General features: G+C 35.1%; 1 protein-coding gene across 3 annotated transcripts in view; it reads right to left on the bottom strand.

Moving 5' to 3' along the window:
• Positions 1-16,349, bottom strand: part of rnh1 (ribonuclease H1) — a 190,047-nt gene that overhangs the window by 132,526 nt on the left and 41,172 nt on the right. For all 3 annotated transcript variants that reach the window (XM_090373367.1, XM_090373368.1, XM_090373370.1), the window contains exon 3: positions 9,691-9,753. In XM_090373367.1, the coding sequence (XP_090229493.1) occupies positions 9,691-9,753 (63 nt within the window). The remainder of the gene's footprint in view (positions 1-9,690; positions 9,754-16,349) is intronic.

Raw genomic sequence — 16,349 nt, 5'->3', positions numbered from 1 at the left:
CTTAGAAAAAATGAATTAAAAGAACTTAAACCCAGATTATTCACGCAACAAAATTTCTTCGTGATGCCCAATTTACAATCTAAAGCAAACTGTAGCGTCATTTAAAGTGAGTCATCTTCTTGCAAAAATATGCAAACCATTTTCTGATGGTTAATTCACCAAAGATGCATTTTTTAGAAATAACAGATTCTCTTTTTGAAAATTTTAAGAACAAAAATGAAATTAAAAGTGCTCTTTAATGTCTGCAATTATCTCGAAATACTGTGATGCGAAGCATCAAAAAAATGAGTAAAAATGTGAGCAGACAGTTGCATGCTCATATTGCTAGTTGTGTGTCCTTTTCTTTACAACTAGATGAATCTAAGATGTCAGTGATACAGCTCAATTGCTCGTTTTTATTTGAATGGTTTTTGATTATTCTAACACTAGAGAAGAACTGCTGGGTATGGTTTCGTTAAAAGAACTAGAGGTTTTGATATATTTAACGCATTCAAAAATTTTATTGAAAAAATTAAATTACCACTATTTAAGCTTGTATCAATAACTACAGATGGAGCTAAAGCAATGACTGGGCATCTTAGCGTATTCATCGCATTGTGCCAAAAGAATGACGAATTCCCAGATTTTTTGAGGTACCACTATATCATCCAGCAACAAGTGTTAGCCAGTAAAAGATTAAATACTAAAAATGTTAGGGTCGTAGCTTTCGAAATCGTGAATTCCATTAGAGGACTATCTCTTCAAAGGAGACATTTCAAAATGCAACTCTATGAAATTAATTAGATCTGATATTACACACAGATGTGAGGTGGCTGAGTTGGAATAATTTCTACAGAGATTTCGAAATTTGCTGAATGAAATTAAAAAATTTGTTGATCAAAGGGGAGATGATTATTAACAGCTAAAAGATACTGAGTGGTTGTGTGGTCTGGCTTTTTTGGCAGATTTTAATATTAAATTAAGTGATCTGAATTTGGAATTACAAGGAAAAAATGAAAATGTGGGTGACATGATTAGTAGTATTTCCGCATATAAATATCAATTTTTAGCAATGGCTAAGGATCTCAAAGGGAAAAAAATTCTATTATTTGGCAAATATGCAAGGTCATTTACAAAAATATTATTATCATTATTAGCGTATTGTGCACCAGCCAAAAAAATTTTCTGAGTTACACTGAGAGAGAGAGAAGTAGAAGGAAATCACAAGAAAGAGAAAAATGATCATATCCAGCTGAGGACCTTGGGTGTGTGCCAAGTCCATACTCACCAGATGTGAAATCCTGTTTTTGAATTTAATAGCGAGAAATCTTTTTGAAATTGAGAAAGTTGTTGATTTTGAAACCAGATTCAATGTTTTTTAAAACAATTGTTGAATATATTTCTTATCCATTTAATGTCAACTTAGATATGAAACAAATTGCAGAAAAAAAAAAAACACTGAGATTTTTCACAAGGAAATATTACTTGAAAATCAAATTATTACATTGCAAAACAATATACAGTAAACCCCCGCTATTCGCGGTATCTGTATTCGCGATCGCTGATTTAATATGAAATGAAACCTAAAAAAAATGTGAATTTTAAAGCGCCGTGAATATTTTCTGCCATAGAAAAACATGGGCGTGGCTAAAATTATCTTTCCCAGTCAAAACAGCACTCAGTGGGTGGGGGGAGAGGGGTGACAAAATAGCGAGCGTGGATGTTTCTCGCTAATCCTTGTTCAGTATGTGTTATGAGCTTGTCATGGAAGGTTTTGTTGTTTGCTTTTAATTTATATGGTTATAAATTGAATAAATTTATCAATTTATAAATTGATATGCTTACAAAAGTGATAAATCTGCCGTTTTGCAGTGTAAAACAGACTTTTTCGAGTGTGTTAACGGAAGAAAGTGACTTTATTGTGGACAAGTTCTTTCTAACCCGTACAAAAATATGGCTAAGAATAACAAGAGAAATGTGAAAATATCAAAGAAGGTGATGACATTAGCGAATAAAATTGAGTTATTAGACAAAATTTCTAATGGTGAAAGTGTCTCCTCAGTGGCAAAACATTATAAAATCAATGAGTCAACGGTACGATCTATCAAAAAATCTGAAAAAAAAAAAAAAAAAAAAAACCACTGTAGTGTCTGTGAAAACACGCTAATTGCTTCAAAAATTTGCTCTGTAACTCGTGATGTTAAATTAGGAAAAATGGAAAAAGTTTTAAATCTGTGGATAGAAGACTGAACTCAAAATAAAATTCCATTAAGTTCACTCATCATTTGTGAAAAGGCAAAACTCCTTTATCAACACTTTAGCGAAACTGGTGATAGCACTGGCGGGATAAGTTTTTTTGCTAGCAAAGGCACTGGTTTGAAATTTCTAATAAATATTACATTTAATATTAAATTGTTTCTTATTTTCATATCGATGCCATATGCTTGCATTTCACTATGTACTGTCTGTGTACATAGACATATTAAGAAGGTACATATAACACATACAGAGACAAAATTTTAGACTAGTTTTTCTTATATATTTCATACTTTGGAATGGAACCCCTTTGTTACTATCGGAGCCATAACTCAGTATCTGTGTTTTCTGTATTCGCGACATTTCTCAGGAACGTAACCCCCACGAATAGCGGGGGTTTACTGTATTCCGAAAAGTCATATCATCAGAAAAAGACTTTTAGAAATATGTTTGTCGAGAAAAGTACCCAAATGGAAAAAAATGCAGTTAACTTTTAAATTCCAGTTTGGGCTCCACATGTGAATTGACCTTTTCAAAGACAAACTTCACATAAATTTAAAATTTGCATATGTTAATTTAAAAAAATAAGAATTCTCAATTTTATTTAATTTTAAAATTTATAAACAACATTTTTCAATATGTGTTGATTAACTTTTTTTAACCACGTGAAACCATCTCAACCACGCGATCTACCATCTCAATGAAATTCTTGAGATGGTAGATTGCGGCACATTTTGAAGAAAAAAAGTAGATCGCATCACAAATTAAGTTGGCCATCCCTGATATACAGGGATTTTTCTAGCAGGGATAAGGAGGTGATTATCCCCTTGTATAAGCAATAGTCAGGCCACACCTTGAGTACTGTATACAGGTCTGGAAGCCTCATTTTAAGAAGGATGTAGAGCTGTTGGAACAAGTACAGAGAAGGGCAACAAGATTAGTGAATGGAATGAAGGGATGCTCTCATGAAGAAAGGCTTAAGTTTTGCAGCTTACAGTGTCTGGAGACTAGGCACCTGTGAGGTGATCTGAATGAGGGGTATAAAGCCTTGAATGGTTTGAGCATGCTCAATGCTGATGAGATTCTTGCTCAGAATAATCACCTGAGAGGGCATAAATTCAAATTGAGGAAAGACAGTTGTAGGATAGATGTGCGGAAGTTTGCCTTTAGCCAGCGAGTAGTTGATTGGTGGAACAGACTTCCATCTTTTGCTGTGAAAGTTGATAGCCTAACTAAATTTAAGGCTGAGCTGGACAGGTATTTGGAACGAACAGTCCACCTTCAATTTGATGTCCCAAGTAACAGAACTGTTGATAAGAAGGGGGTGAAAACTAACTGTGAAGACAAGTGGACATGAAAAGGGCCATTATACTGTTGTTCTAGCTTGTTGTGCCGATGGAACCAAGCTGCCTCCTATGCTGATTTTCAAACGCAAAACAATGCCAAAAGAAAACATTTCTTGAGGAGTGATTGTCCACGTTCATGACAAGGGTTGGATGGATCAGGATGATGGGATGAAGATCTGGTTTGAGAAAGTTTGGAGCAGGAGACCAGGTGGTCTCTTACACAAATCTGCCGTATTGGTGCTTGATCAGTTGAGGGCACACATACCAAAAAACACAAAAAAGATTGCTGCAGAGCAAAAAACAAAACTTGCCGTCTTACCTGGAGGCTTGACATTCCAGCTCCAACCACTTGATGTCAGCATTAACAAACCCTTCAAAGCTGAAGGGTTTGTTAATGCTGAGTCGAATGAAGTTAATGAAGGGTCGTCACTCCTCATGAGAGACGAATGGAACCAATAGATGAAGTCTTCTGGGGACAATTTGAAACCAGCAGGAAGAGTGAATAAACCAACTATAGAAGTTTGTACCTGGGTGAAAAGATCCTGGGATAATATCAAGATTGAGATCGTTATCAAGTCATTTAAGAAGTGTGGCATTTCAAATGCCATAGATGGAACTGAGGACGAGGCAATACAGGCAGGCCTCGCATAATGAGATTTTCAGTTAACGCTATTTGAAAAATTATATCACTTTTCACGATGCAAATTTCCAGTTAACGCGATCTTTTTTTTTTCTTTTTTTTTTTATGTGATAGTTGAAAAAGATTTGAATCGCGCATTAAGCTTACCGCAAGTTGTACGGTCAATAAACAAACGTTTTCCTGCTGCCCGCCTCAGTGTGTTCCATCAACCATCAGAAGAAGACATGTTACTTGTTTGTCTCCTGCTAATAAAATCAATGCACACTTGCATAAAAATTCAAATTTTTAAATGAGCCAGATGAAAATGTTACCGCGAAGGAGATAATGGTAAAAGAATTAGATGAAATCTTTCATATTGCAGTTTTCTGCGATATTTATTTTGCCAGGGCCCAGAGAAGATTGTTGTCGGCTATCGGAAATTGACTGACGAAAAGAGAAAGTCAACGCTGTTCAAATATTTCCGCAACAGTCATTTCTTCATTGTGTATTTTATGTCAGAGGTTCCCAAACTTTCTCAGTTCGCGGTGCCCTTAGTGTCTCAGTAAATTTTTTCAAGGCACACCCAGACCAAAAGAAATACCTAACAGTTTCGTTTAGTAGTTAGGTCCAAACAACTTAATAAGAAATGCTGAAACTGTGAACTACCTCGAGCTAGTAGTTCACGCGGTGTCCGACAGATGTCAAGTATCGCTGTGTTTCCCTCAAAAATTTAAAATATTCCGCGGCGCGCGGTTTGGGAACCGCTGTTTTATGCAATAAACATTTAATTCCATAATTATTTTCATTATCTTTTACATTGTATACAGTTAAAAAGTTATTTAAAAGGTATTTTTAAAATTCTTTATGGACATTCCAGAAGGTCAAGGACCAATTATAATTTTTCCTATTGATTGTTATATTCGATTAACGCGTTTCCATTTTGCGCGATGTGCTCGTGGGACGAATTACTTGCATTAATCGAGGCCAGCCTGTATATGAAGACAGTGATTCGTCATCAGACACAGATGAGGACAAGCTAATGGATGGGAGTTTTGACAGTGATGAGGAGTTGTATTAATTTTATGATGAATAAAATTTGAGTTCAATAACTTTATGTAATACATTTTTTTTCAAATTTTGGGCCCCAAAATTAAGGTGCATCTTATACATGGGGAAATACGGTAAGTAGTGTAATGGCATTGTTTGATTTTATCTCATATTGTGGCTACCTTCACAACGATATACTAGGTATTGCACTACTTCAAATAAATAATGCTTCTCTAGTAGAGGAGACTGCTGTTATTTATTCTCAGTTGGCACCACCACCCAGATGCGTTTCAGAGCTTGTTGGCTCACTCATCAGTGGGCGTGTATTCTGGTATACTGCAAACCACATATTACCTACACTGGAATGATGCATCTAATGCATCTAAGGTAAGTAAACCAACAAAAGCATGTGGCTCAATCAAGGCAATATGATATAAGGAATTCCCAAACTGGGAGAATCAGTCAAATGCAAAGAACATTTGTTTCACTTCTTTTATAGCTTCACAGGATTAAGATGTAGTTCATGGAGCTAGTTAGTTAGTTAGTTATTTGGTTTTTAGGAGCATTAGCAACTAAGGCCATATTGCTCCGGGATATGCGGTGGTCATTCCCTGACCTTTCCACATCCTCCGTATTTGGTGGTGACGGGCTCGAACCCCGGTCTAATCAAGAAGCCTGTGCTATGCACTGCTGCTCCTTCCCACCTGGCTACAGAGGCGCCTGTTCAAGGAGCTCAGTGACTATAAAGTAATATTTTAAATTTAATGCAATATAATACTAATGTTTAATACATAATACTTATGTATATAATACTAATATACATAAGTTTTGCTATATTTGCTAAGTCCTGAGAAAGGATTAAGATGTAGTTCATGGAGCTAGTTAGTTAGTTAGTTATTTGGTTTTTAGGGGCGATTAGTTAGTTATTTATTAGGGGTTTAGTTAGTTAGTTAGTTATTTGGTTTTTGCCTTGTCGGGGCGATTTTAACTTTAAAATAAGTTTTTCACATGTATATATGTAAATTCCCCTGCTAAATTAAATGTATTCCTCAAACTATGCAGCAAATTGTTTTATTATCAGGTTTTAGGATGGAACACTATATTATTGTCACCAATTACCAATACAAGTATTTATCATGTGCAGTAATGTTGAATAAGAAATAAAGGAACTCCCCGACTTACGTACTACTCAACTTATGGAAATTTGACTTTATGTAAGTTTTTGCCAGCCGGTGCAAACTTAAAAAAATCATGGAAATGTATTTTGCATCCTGTAGGAATAATGGAGGATCATGAAAATATCGTAACGTGAACCCAATAACACATTTTTTTTTTTTTTTTTTTTTAATTCGTTCCAAGTCCTTGGAAGTTGAAAATTTTGCTATATTACTAAGCTATTTATCTCTTTAAAAGGTCATATTTATAATGGAAATTGCACTATCCTTTCATTGTTATCATATGTTCCCGTTATAAGAATAAATTTTGAATGCCTTTGTGATATTTTTTCTAAAGCATGTTTCTGGAGGTCACGATCAAAAAACAATACGCACTTTCCAGTTTACAAGGCTTTTCTGTTAATACAATCTATTATAACTCGATCTTATTGAATTTGCGATAATACCGATAACTGCAATTGTGTGTTGTTGTTATTTGGTTTTTTAGAAGCATTAGCAACTAAGACCATATTGCTCTGGGGATATGCAGTGGTCTTTCTCCTTGACCTTTCCGCATCCTCCGTATTTGGTGGTCACGGGCTTGAACCCCGTCTAATCAAGAGGTGTGTGCTACACACCTGCCCACCTGGCTACAGAGGTGCCTGCAATTGTGTGGGTTTTTACACTACTATGGTGAGATGTGTTCCCCTTAACTGAAATCTTCAATCACATAAAAAAACAAATTTTCAGAAACTTCTCTTCATTCCTATTTACGTATTACAATGATGAATGGAAAGTGACCAATGAAAAGTGCAAGTGGTGGTAGTGTCAGGAAACGAAACAAAATTGATTTAGAAATGAAGATGATTAATTAAGAAGCACGAAGCAGGACAAAGTTTGTCATCTATTGCAAGGGGATTAGGTCTTGCTGCTTCAACGGTGAATACTATTTTTATAGACAGTGTGCGTGTAAAAGAACATGTCAAAAGATCAACACAATTAAGATCAACAATGATCAAAAAACAGCATTCAGGTGCTATATCGAAGATGGAATAGCTGTTAATAATATGGATGGAAAATCAGATTCAGAAGCGAGTGCCCCTGAATCTAATGACCATTCAAGCAAAAGCAGCAAGTATTTATAAATATATTAAGGATAAGTACAGTGAACCCCAACCCAAGTTCATGGTAAGCAATGGGTTGTTTAATAGGTTCAAGCATCACGCTGGTTTCCACAACGTTAAAGTATGCAGTGAAGTCACCAGTGCCAAATCTGCAGCTGCAGAGAAATTTTGTGATGTGTTGGAAAAAGTTATTGATGAAGGTGGCTATTCAATGCAGCAAATTTTTAATGTTGATGAGACTGCTCTGTATTGGACAAAAATGCCGGATCAACCATACACTGTCAAAGAGAAAAAGACAATGCCAGGTTACAAGGCGTCGAAAGATAAGGCCACGCTCTTGCTTAGGGCTAATGCAGTGGGAGATTACAGATTAAAACCAGTGCTTGTGTACCATTCTGGAAATCCTCGTGCATTTAAGGGTATCAATAAAGCTGTTTGTTTGTTGTTGTTTGTCATTTGGTTTTTAGGAGTGTTGGCAACTAAGGCCATATTGCTCCGGGGATATGCGGTGGTCATTTCCTGACCTTTCCGCATCCTCCGTATTTGGTGGTCATGGGCTCAAACCCCAGTCTAATCAAGAAGCATGTGCTACGCACTGCTGTTCCTGCCCACCTGGCTACGGAGGCACCGATCAATAAAGTCACCCTAGCCATGCATTTCTGATCGAACCAGAGAGCATGGATAACAATATCTCTCTTTGAGGATTGGTTTAAATGCTGCTTCATTCCCGAGGTTTAAAAATATTGCAAAGACAACGAAATTCCTTTCAAGATTTTGCTTCTATTAGATAATGTTCCTGGACATCCTATGCATCTAGATGATTTCAATTCGAATGTGAGAGTCATATTTCTACCGCCAAACACGTCTTCACTCATCCAACCTATGGATCAGGGTGTTATTTCCAATTTAAAAGCATACTATTTACACGCAACATTTGCTCAAGCATCGTCTGCAGTAGACGATGAGAAAAATTTTACGTTAAGAGACTTTTGGAAATCTTACAATATTTACAATTGCATCTTAAACATTAATAAGGCCCGGGTAGAAATGACTAAAAGTTGTTTAAATGGCACATGGAAGAAACGTAAAAGGCTTCGAAGGATTTGAAAAAGGCAAATCATATCAAGAGGTTACAGTAAGATTGTAAAGGTTACAGAGCTACTTCAGTTGGAGGTTGATGCCAAAGACGTGGAGGAGTTAATAGAAGCAGAAGAGAAGGAATTATATAACAAAGAACTTATTGATTTGCAGGCAGGAATGGTAAAAGAAGAAAATGCTGACAAAGCTCAAAACGAACCAAATGAGAACCAAGACGCTTTGTCACCAGAGAGATGGTAATGGCATTTCATGAATTGCATTGCATTGGCAATAGCAAAGTTTGAGAAGATGGATCCTGACAGCGAACGATTCTTAAAAGTTAACAGAGGGGTGAATGATATTGCACACTTGCTTGCTACAAAGAAATCTACAATGAAAAGAGAAAAGCCACCATCCATTAATGTTCTTTCGTAAGGTTGAGCAGCCAACCCCTTCTAAATCACCACAGCCCTCAACCTCAGCAGCAGCATACTTATCAGCTGAAGACATCGATTCTGGCAACGATGCTCAAGAGGTAAAACTTACTGACGTTATGCCTGTCTCTCTTTTTTTGTAATTTTTTTAAAAATTCATGCCTTTGTAATTTTTCCTGCACATGAGATAAAAAATTGAATAAATACAATAAATAATTCTATTTACATGTTCGTCGAACATTTCTTTTTTGATTCAATCAATTCAGCGAGCACAGTGCACAAGCACGAGGGAAATTCTGACACGTAAAATCCGGCTTACATAGCGTTCTGCAGAACCTTACCCTTACGTAAGTCGGGGAGTTCCTGTATTAATTTCTTATTTATCATCATTATTAATTTATTCAGGCAGGAATTACCAGTTATATAAGGTATAATAAAATATTCTGATTCAAAGTTGTAACTGAAGGAAGTTTGGAGAAGAAAATATAATAAAAATTAAATTAGAATATTGCTCATTTAAATCAGTTTCAAATATATATTATGACTTACTTAAAATTAATGTGAAATAAATTCAGAAGGTACAGCATAAATACTAAGATCAACAATTATGAATTCAGAATATAATAATTATTACAAATTGATTGGTATACTGACCATATTTTGTTTCTGGTGTATCCACTTTCACACGTTTTGGGGCATGTTCCAATGTTTCCAAATCTAAAATTCATAACATATATTTAAATAAATTTAATATCAAAATAAATATTAAAATTATACACAGTGTTCACCCCAGGATCTATCACTTAAACTTCTACATATTTTAACCGCCCAGCTAAAATTTAAGTGATTCTCACGGTATCATACAGTACTGCCCACTGATCTCGATCAATATTAATTCGAACATCCTATGCGATCAAGACCAATGTGGCAAGAGTATATAATGATAAATTATGCAATTAATTTTGCTCTGGATCACTTAAGTCACATTTATAAATAACAGAAAATTTTATAACATTGTGAAGTATTATACTTCCCCACTAGGCTACTTCACATAATGCCACCCGGCTGGCAAAATTTTCTGGGGAGAACACTGCACATGATACTATAAGTTTGTTCGGTAGTTAAGAGCTCAAAGAGATCATAATCTACACAAGTTTCCATAAATATCTTTGTCCTTTGCATGCCTACAAGCTTTTAAAAACTTTTTAAATTTTCAATACAATTTCACCTGTCTGCAAGAATATACCAGAATACCATTCTGAAACATTCCTTCAAAATTAATAATAATAATTGCACTGGAAATCCCCACCTCTTTAATCATGTAGTATGAGTGATGTCTTGAGATTATGATGAGCATCACAGCAAGTTCCAATATTCCTTATATTTCATGTGTATAGCCATAAAACAGTAATCACAAGTCAGCTGCTAGATAGACGACCACAAAACTGAGCCAATTTGTAACTCTCTAGGAGGCATCTAGATTGCTAGTGTACAATCTCAATACCTCTGCTCTGGCAAATAAAGGAGCTGGGTATATTCTTGCTGTATGTTCTACATATCCAAAAATTTCGTTAATTCACACAACAGATTTATCCAACTCCTTTAAAGTTACTACTGAATGCATCAAGAAAAGCTAAACTAATAGAACTACAAGATCGGGTACCTCAATCGACGCTGTTTGCTAGAGATATTTAGACACATTGCAACCACAAGTATACATCTCTTACGTTAGTTATCATAGATCCATTGTAGGTGTCCAGAAAGATGTTTCACACAAAACCATCTACTGCCCATGCTCAGCACAAGCCCCTCCTTTTTTTTTTTTTTTTTTCTTTCCCCTTTACAAAACCTCCAAGCACAAAAGGTATTAGAATCTCTAGTACTCAGTACTGTGCATGAGTACAGTACTGAGTACTAGAGATTCAGTACTGTGCATGAGCTGAAGATGAAAAAAGATACTTGTTAACATTAGACTTGAATTTCTGTAGATTTACTGTAATTTTCAGGAAATATGTATGAAGAGAGGTTGTTCCAGAAAAAAACAAGTTAATCTAAAACTGATTACATGTAGAAGACACAAGGAAGGCTTTCTGGAGGGTGATGGAAAGATTTTTTTTTGTTCACTTGTAAATAAATGTCTTCAAACTGAAGTAAATTTAAACCAAATTTTTGATGTGAAAAGTATAAATTAGTACTTTATGCCACCAATACTTCAGGTTATGCTAATTTTCAGTGGAAATTATATTTCAGCTGATTGATATATCTATAGTTTACTGTACAGAAGCAGGTGGCCTCTATACAGTAAACTCCCATTAAAGCACTTTCAAAAGGGACTGACCACAAATAGCACAACTGAAACCCACCTTTTTGGAGACTATTTTTGATTTCTTATCATATACATTGAAAAGCTGCGCACAATGTACTACACTTGCTTTTTTTGACATCCACTTTCAATTTTTTTTCCTAAAAAGAAAAAAAAATTTTGATGTGTAAACATCTCTGGCGGCACTACTAAATTTCAGGGCACCTCTGTAGCCAGGTGGGCAGGAGCAGCAGTGCGTAGCACACGCTTCTTGATTAGACCAGGGCTCAAGCCAGTGACCACCAAATATGGAGGATGCAGAATGGTCAAGGATCGACCACCGAATATCCCTGGAGCAATATGGCCTTAGTTGCTAATGCTCCTAAAAACCAAATAACAAACAAACAACAAACTAAATTTCTGACAGTAGTAAAATCAATTTGTCACGATTCTGCAACATGGAATTGACATTTCCGTTTCATAACAAAGAAAAACAGAGTTGGGAGAGAGGAGACTGCTCAAAGGATCATGGGAGATGATCTTGGATGTGCTCAGAGCTGGTATAAACCAGCTGGTGGCAAAAAAACGTTTATGATTTGGGGCATGCCACTTAGGTGGCTTTGCACTAACCATTGCCACCCATGGCAGAAACCTTTTGGTAACCAGAGAAATGGATATCTTGCAAAATTTAAAGTAAAGTAAAGTAAAGCATTTAAAGCAAAGGATCATGGTAGGTAAACTTGATGTGCTTGGAGTGGGCATGAAACAGCTGGTTGTGGAAAAAACATGGGAAAGGTAAAAAGAATGGAGGATAAAATAACAGACTCGAAATTACATGTATGAGTAGAATCTTTTGCTTTTCATTGGTCATTCTCGTTAAGTTGTAGAAATCCTTGTTGGTCATCAAGTTTTCACATTTCTTTGAAATTTCGCTGAGTCGGTTAAGTGTGGCAAGCTTTAGATCCTCATTCATCTCACTGTTTGAATGATTGTAAAAGTTTTAAAGGGGTCCTCTTCTCACAGCCACGCTACAAGGCTATGCAGGTCATCACCGCATGCTTCGTCAGAGTCATCATTATCTTGACACATTGTCTTATATATTTCAATTGTTTTGCGAATGTTCAAGTCCGATTCATACAATTTACGATCTAGTATGAACTCTTCATTGTCATCGTAGACCTTGACATATTTCATCTCTGACAGTATCTCTGTTTCCTCATTGCGAGATGGAATGTGCAGCATTACCATCTTGCACTTGTACTCGTTGAGATCCTGAGCCAAATCATAGTTTTGACAGCATATTATGAATGGATACTGTTGTTTCTTGCAGATCTGCATGTGTAATTTACAACAAAAGCATGACAGAGTAACATGATCCAGAGAACAATACAAATACTTGTATTGTTGCAATCATACTATTCAACAAATGGCTACAATCAAATGGGTAATTAGGCTATTGATCTAACCTCTTCCAAATGTTGATTCAGTAGAGTAAGTAGCGGGTGCGAGCATTAATTACGTCGTTCATGATTTCGGTTCTAGCTGTTCAAAATTTAGTAGCTGTTTACACATAAAACATTTTTCGTGCGTACAGGGTACACAATAAATTTTTTTTAAAAGACTTCATTAAATTAAATATATCTTGAGTATTACTGGATGATAAATGTAGTATTAACATGATAATAATGCTGTCATTAATTAAATTTCTTGATGCCATACTGAACACGTGAACACAAAAGACTAACAACTGCACCAGCAAGGAAAGCAGACAAAAAAAAGTTGGTGAGAGAAGTATAATGATTACTAGAATTGTCTCTACCATAACTTTCCCAAAAACCAAAAAAAAAAAATCAAAAGGCAGGTGGGTCATATCTGACTTTATAACTTATTGGGAGCTTAAAAAAAAAGAAAACAATAAGTGAGTAAATTTTTTAAACAGTGTGTGGGATTTAATTTCTTGGAAATCTAATTCAGATTTTTAGGCACACTCACACATCCAAGGCCCACTTTTGTTACCTGACTGCTATATATTGTATATCTCATGTAAGATTCTCAAGATCATGAGGGTAATTTTTCCACTTTTCCTTTAATCGGTATCAAGGACTATCTCGCCAAATTTTGTGAGAGCAAATTTTAACTAGGCTAGCAAGGCATGTGTTTCTCAGAACAACAAGACTCAAAGTGAAAATAAAACATGAAATTTATTACATATATATATATATATATATATATGTACACCATAATATACAACTTGAACTAGATAGCAAATAATCATGACATACAAAGTTAAATTAGAGATACCAAGCATGTATTTTTTTTATATATATTTGCCTAATCATATCTGATTAGGCAAATATATATATATAAATAAAAAAAAAAAAACATGGTTCATTCTTCTTCCCTTATTTCCTAAATAACTCCTAATACTTATACATTCACTTTATCCCTTTTTATTACTCCTGGATACAATACAGTTTCACATATTAATATTCAAAATGATACATTCCTCACTCAATTCTTTATTCTCATTATACACCGTTACAATATACTTGTAGACAAATCTTCAGTATTCTAATTACCCTCCTTGTTACTAATCATTCAAATAAGCTACTTGTACACAAATTTTTATCCATTAAAATACCATACTCAGCTTTACTCATATACCTTATTTATCATCATCATCATGAAACTTGGTCCGGCTTAGGTCTTTTAAGACCTGTTCCGTTGTAGCTCTTGGAGGTGGTCTTGATCTCGCCATCGTTGACTTGGTCAACCAACATCTCTCTTGCCTGTAGGTTTGTAGTTAAAGGCTAATTTTGGGATCCAGTCTGGGTTCATTCTTTCTATGTGGCTGATCCATTTTTCCTGATACCGTTTTATGTCATTTACTATGTTATCTACTTTTAATTTCTCATGGATATCTAAATTTCTTTGGTGATCTAGTCTTGTAAAGCCTAATAATGGTCTTAAAAATCTCATTTGTGCTGCTTCTAGTTTGTGTGCATATTTCTTATTTATGACCCAAGTCTCACAGCTGTAGAAGAGAGCTGGTTTTGAAGTGATGTTGTGCAGTCATAATTTTGTTTCAGTTGTCATTTGTTTTCTGAAGTTGCGTTTAATCGTTCCATTCATTTTATTATATTTTTGTAGTTTAGTGTGGATGTCTTTCCCTTCATTTGATATTAAATTTCCCAAATAGGTGAAGTCAGATATTTGTTCTATTATTTTATCATAAATAACAATTTTGACTCTTTGTATGTTTTTTCCACATAATCCCATTGATTTTGTTTTTGAGGTGGAGATTTTCATCTCGTACTTTTTACCTATTTTATTAAGTTCATTTGCTGCTATCTGTAGTTCATCTTCTGATTTTGCAATTATAACTTTATCATCAGCATATAATATAGTTTGGATTTTATTCCTGTTGTTCAACTATTCCGCTGTTAATCATTTGTTTCCATTCTTTAAGAATTTTATTGATGTAGATATTAAATAAATTTGGTGATAGTCCACATCCTTGTTTCACTCCTTTATTGGTGTTAATTGGGTCTGATAGTTGGTCATTAGAATATTTTATACAGACTTGAGTTTTTATATAGGCTTTGGATCGCTTTCTGGAGTTGGGTTGGGATATTTTCTTCATGTAGAATCTGCCAAAGTTTTTCCCGGTTTACATTGTCATATGCTTTTTCATAATCAATAAAGAGCAGAAATGTTAGTAGATTGAATTCTCTTCTTTTCTCCAAAATTTTTTGTAGTGAGAAAATGGCATCTATTGTGGCATCTTCTCCCTTTTCTGAACCCACATTGTTCTTCTTCTAAGAATTGTTTACTGTATTTATTAAGTTTATTCTTTAGTATATTAGGGTATAGCTTTGCAGCAGTTGACAGCAGTGTTATCCCTCTGTAGTTGTTAGGGTTATTTCTGGAGCCTTTTTTGTGTAAATTGATTACTATTCCTGTTTCCCAATCTTTGGGTTTTGATTGATTGATTGATTTAGTTTTTAATGGAGCATTGGCAGCTAAAGCCCCCAATCTTTGGCTATCTGTTGCTTATGCCATATGATGTTAAATAATTTTAGTAGTGCATTTTTTAGTAAGGTGCCCCCATATTTAAATAGTTCTACATTCAAATTGTCTATGCCTGGGCTTTTTCAGTTTTTTTGATTTTTGTAATATTAACTCTAGTTCTTCCATTGTTATATTTTCTTCATCTTTGATTATCACAGATTCATCTTCCAATTCCCTAGTGCCTGGGTTATACCACAGTTTGGAATCGTGTTTCTTCCATTCTGCTTGAGAGATGGAGTTGGTTTTTATTTTATCATTTGTGTCTAGTTGTAATTTCTTAAAAATTTTAAAACCTTTTCTCTGTGGGCTCGTGATATCACGTTCTAAAGATTTAACAAATTTATCCCAGTCATCTCGTCGGATTCTTCTGGTTAGTTTTCTGACTTCTGCTTTAAGTTTTTTATATTTTATGTGTAGATGTAGGGCTTTAGTTTTTTTATTATTATTTATTATTATTATTATTATTATTAGCCATATGGTACAAGGAAGCCTGAGGCTTATGCTGCACCAGCGATAAAAAAAAAAAAAAATCCCAAGTTACCCCCTGAGAGAGAGACAGAGAGTGAGAGAGAGAGAGAGAGAGAGAGAGAGCGAGAGAGAGAGAGAGAGAGAGAGAAAGGAATCACCAACAAAGAGGAGAATGATGATATCCAGCTCAGGACCCTGGGTTTGCCAAGCCCATACTCACCAGATGTGAGCCCCCGGGGTACAGTTTATAGGTCTTTTTTTTCTCATTGATTGTTTGTTTCAATTCTTCATTCCAAGTTCTTAGCCAATTTTTATTTTTTATAGGTTTATATCCAAGACTTTCTTCAGCAGCTCCCAGAATTAATTTTTTCATGTTTGACCAGATTTCTCAACATTATCACTTTCATCTGATTTGAGTTTACCTTTCAATCGACTTTCATACAGGAATTTAGTGCTTTCGTCTATTTTTAAT

The sequence above is a fragment of the Mastigoproctus giganteus genome, chromosome 5 (genome assembly GCF_048544385.1).
Source record: "Mastigoproctus giganteus isolate SK-2022 chromosome 5, ASM4854438v1, whole genome shotgun sequence".
In the NCBI taxonomy this organism is placed as follows: Eukaryota; Metazoa; Arthropoda; class Arachnida; order Uropygi; family Thelyphonidae; genus Mastigoproctus; species Mastigoproctus giganteus.
The sequence above is the reverse complement of the archived record's forward strand: the minus strand, read 5'-3'. Positions and strand labels throughout refer to the sequence as shown.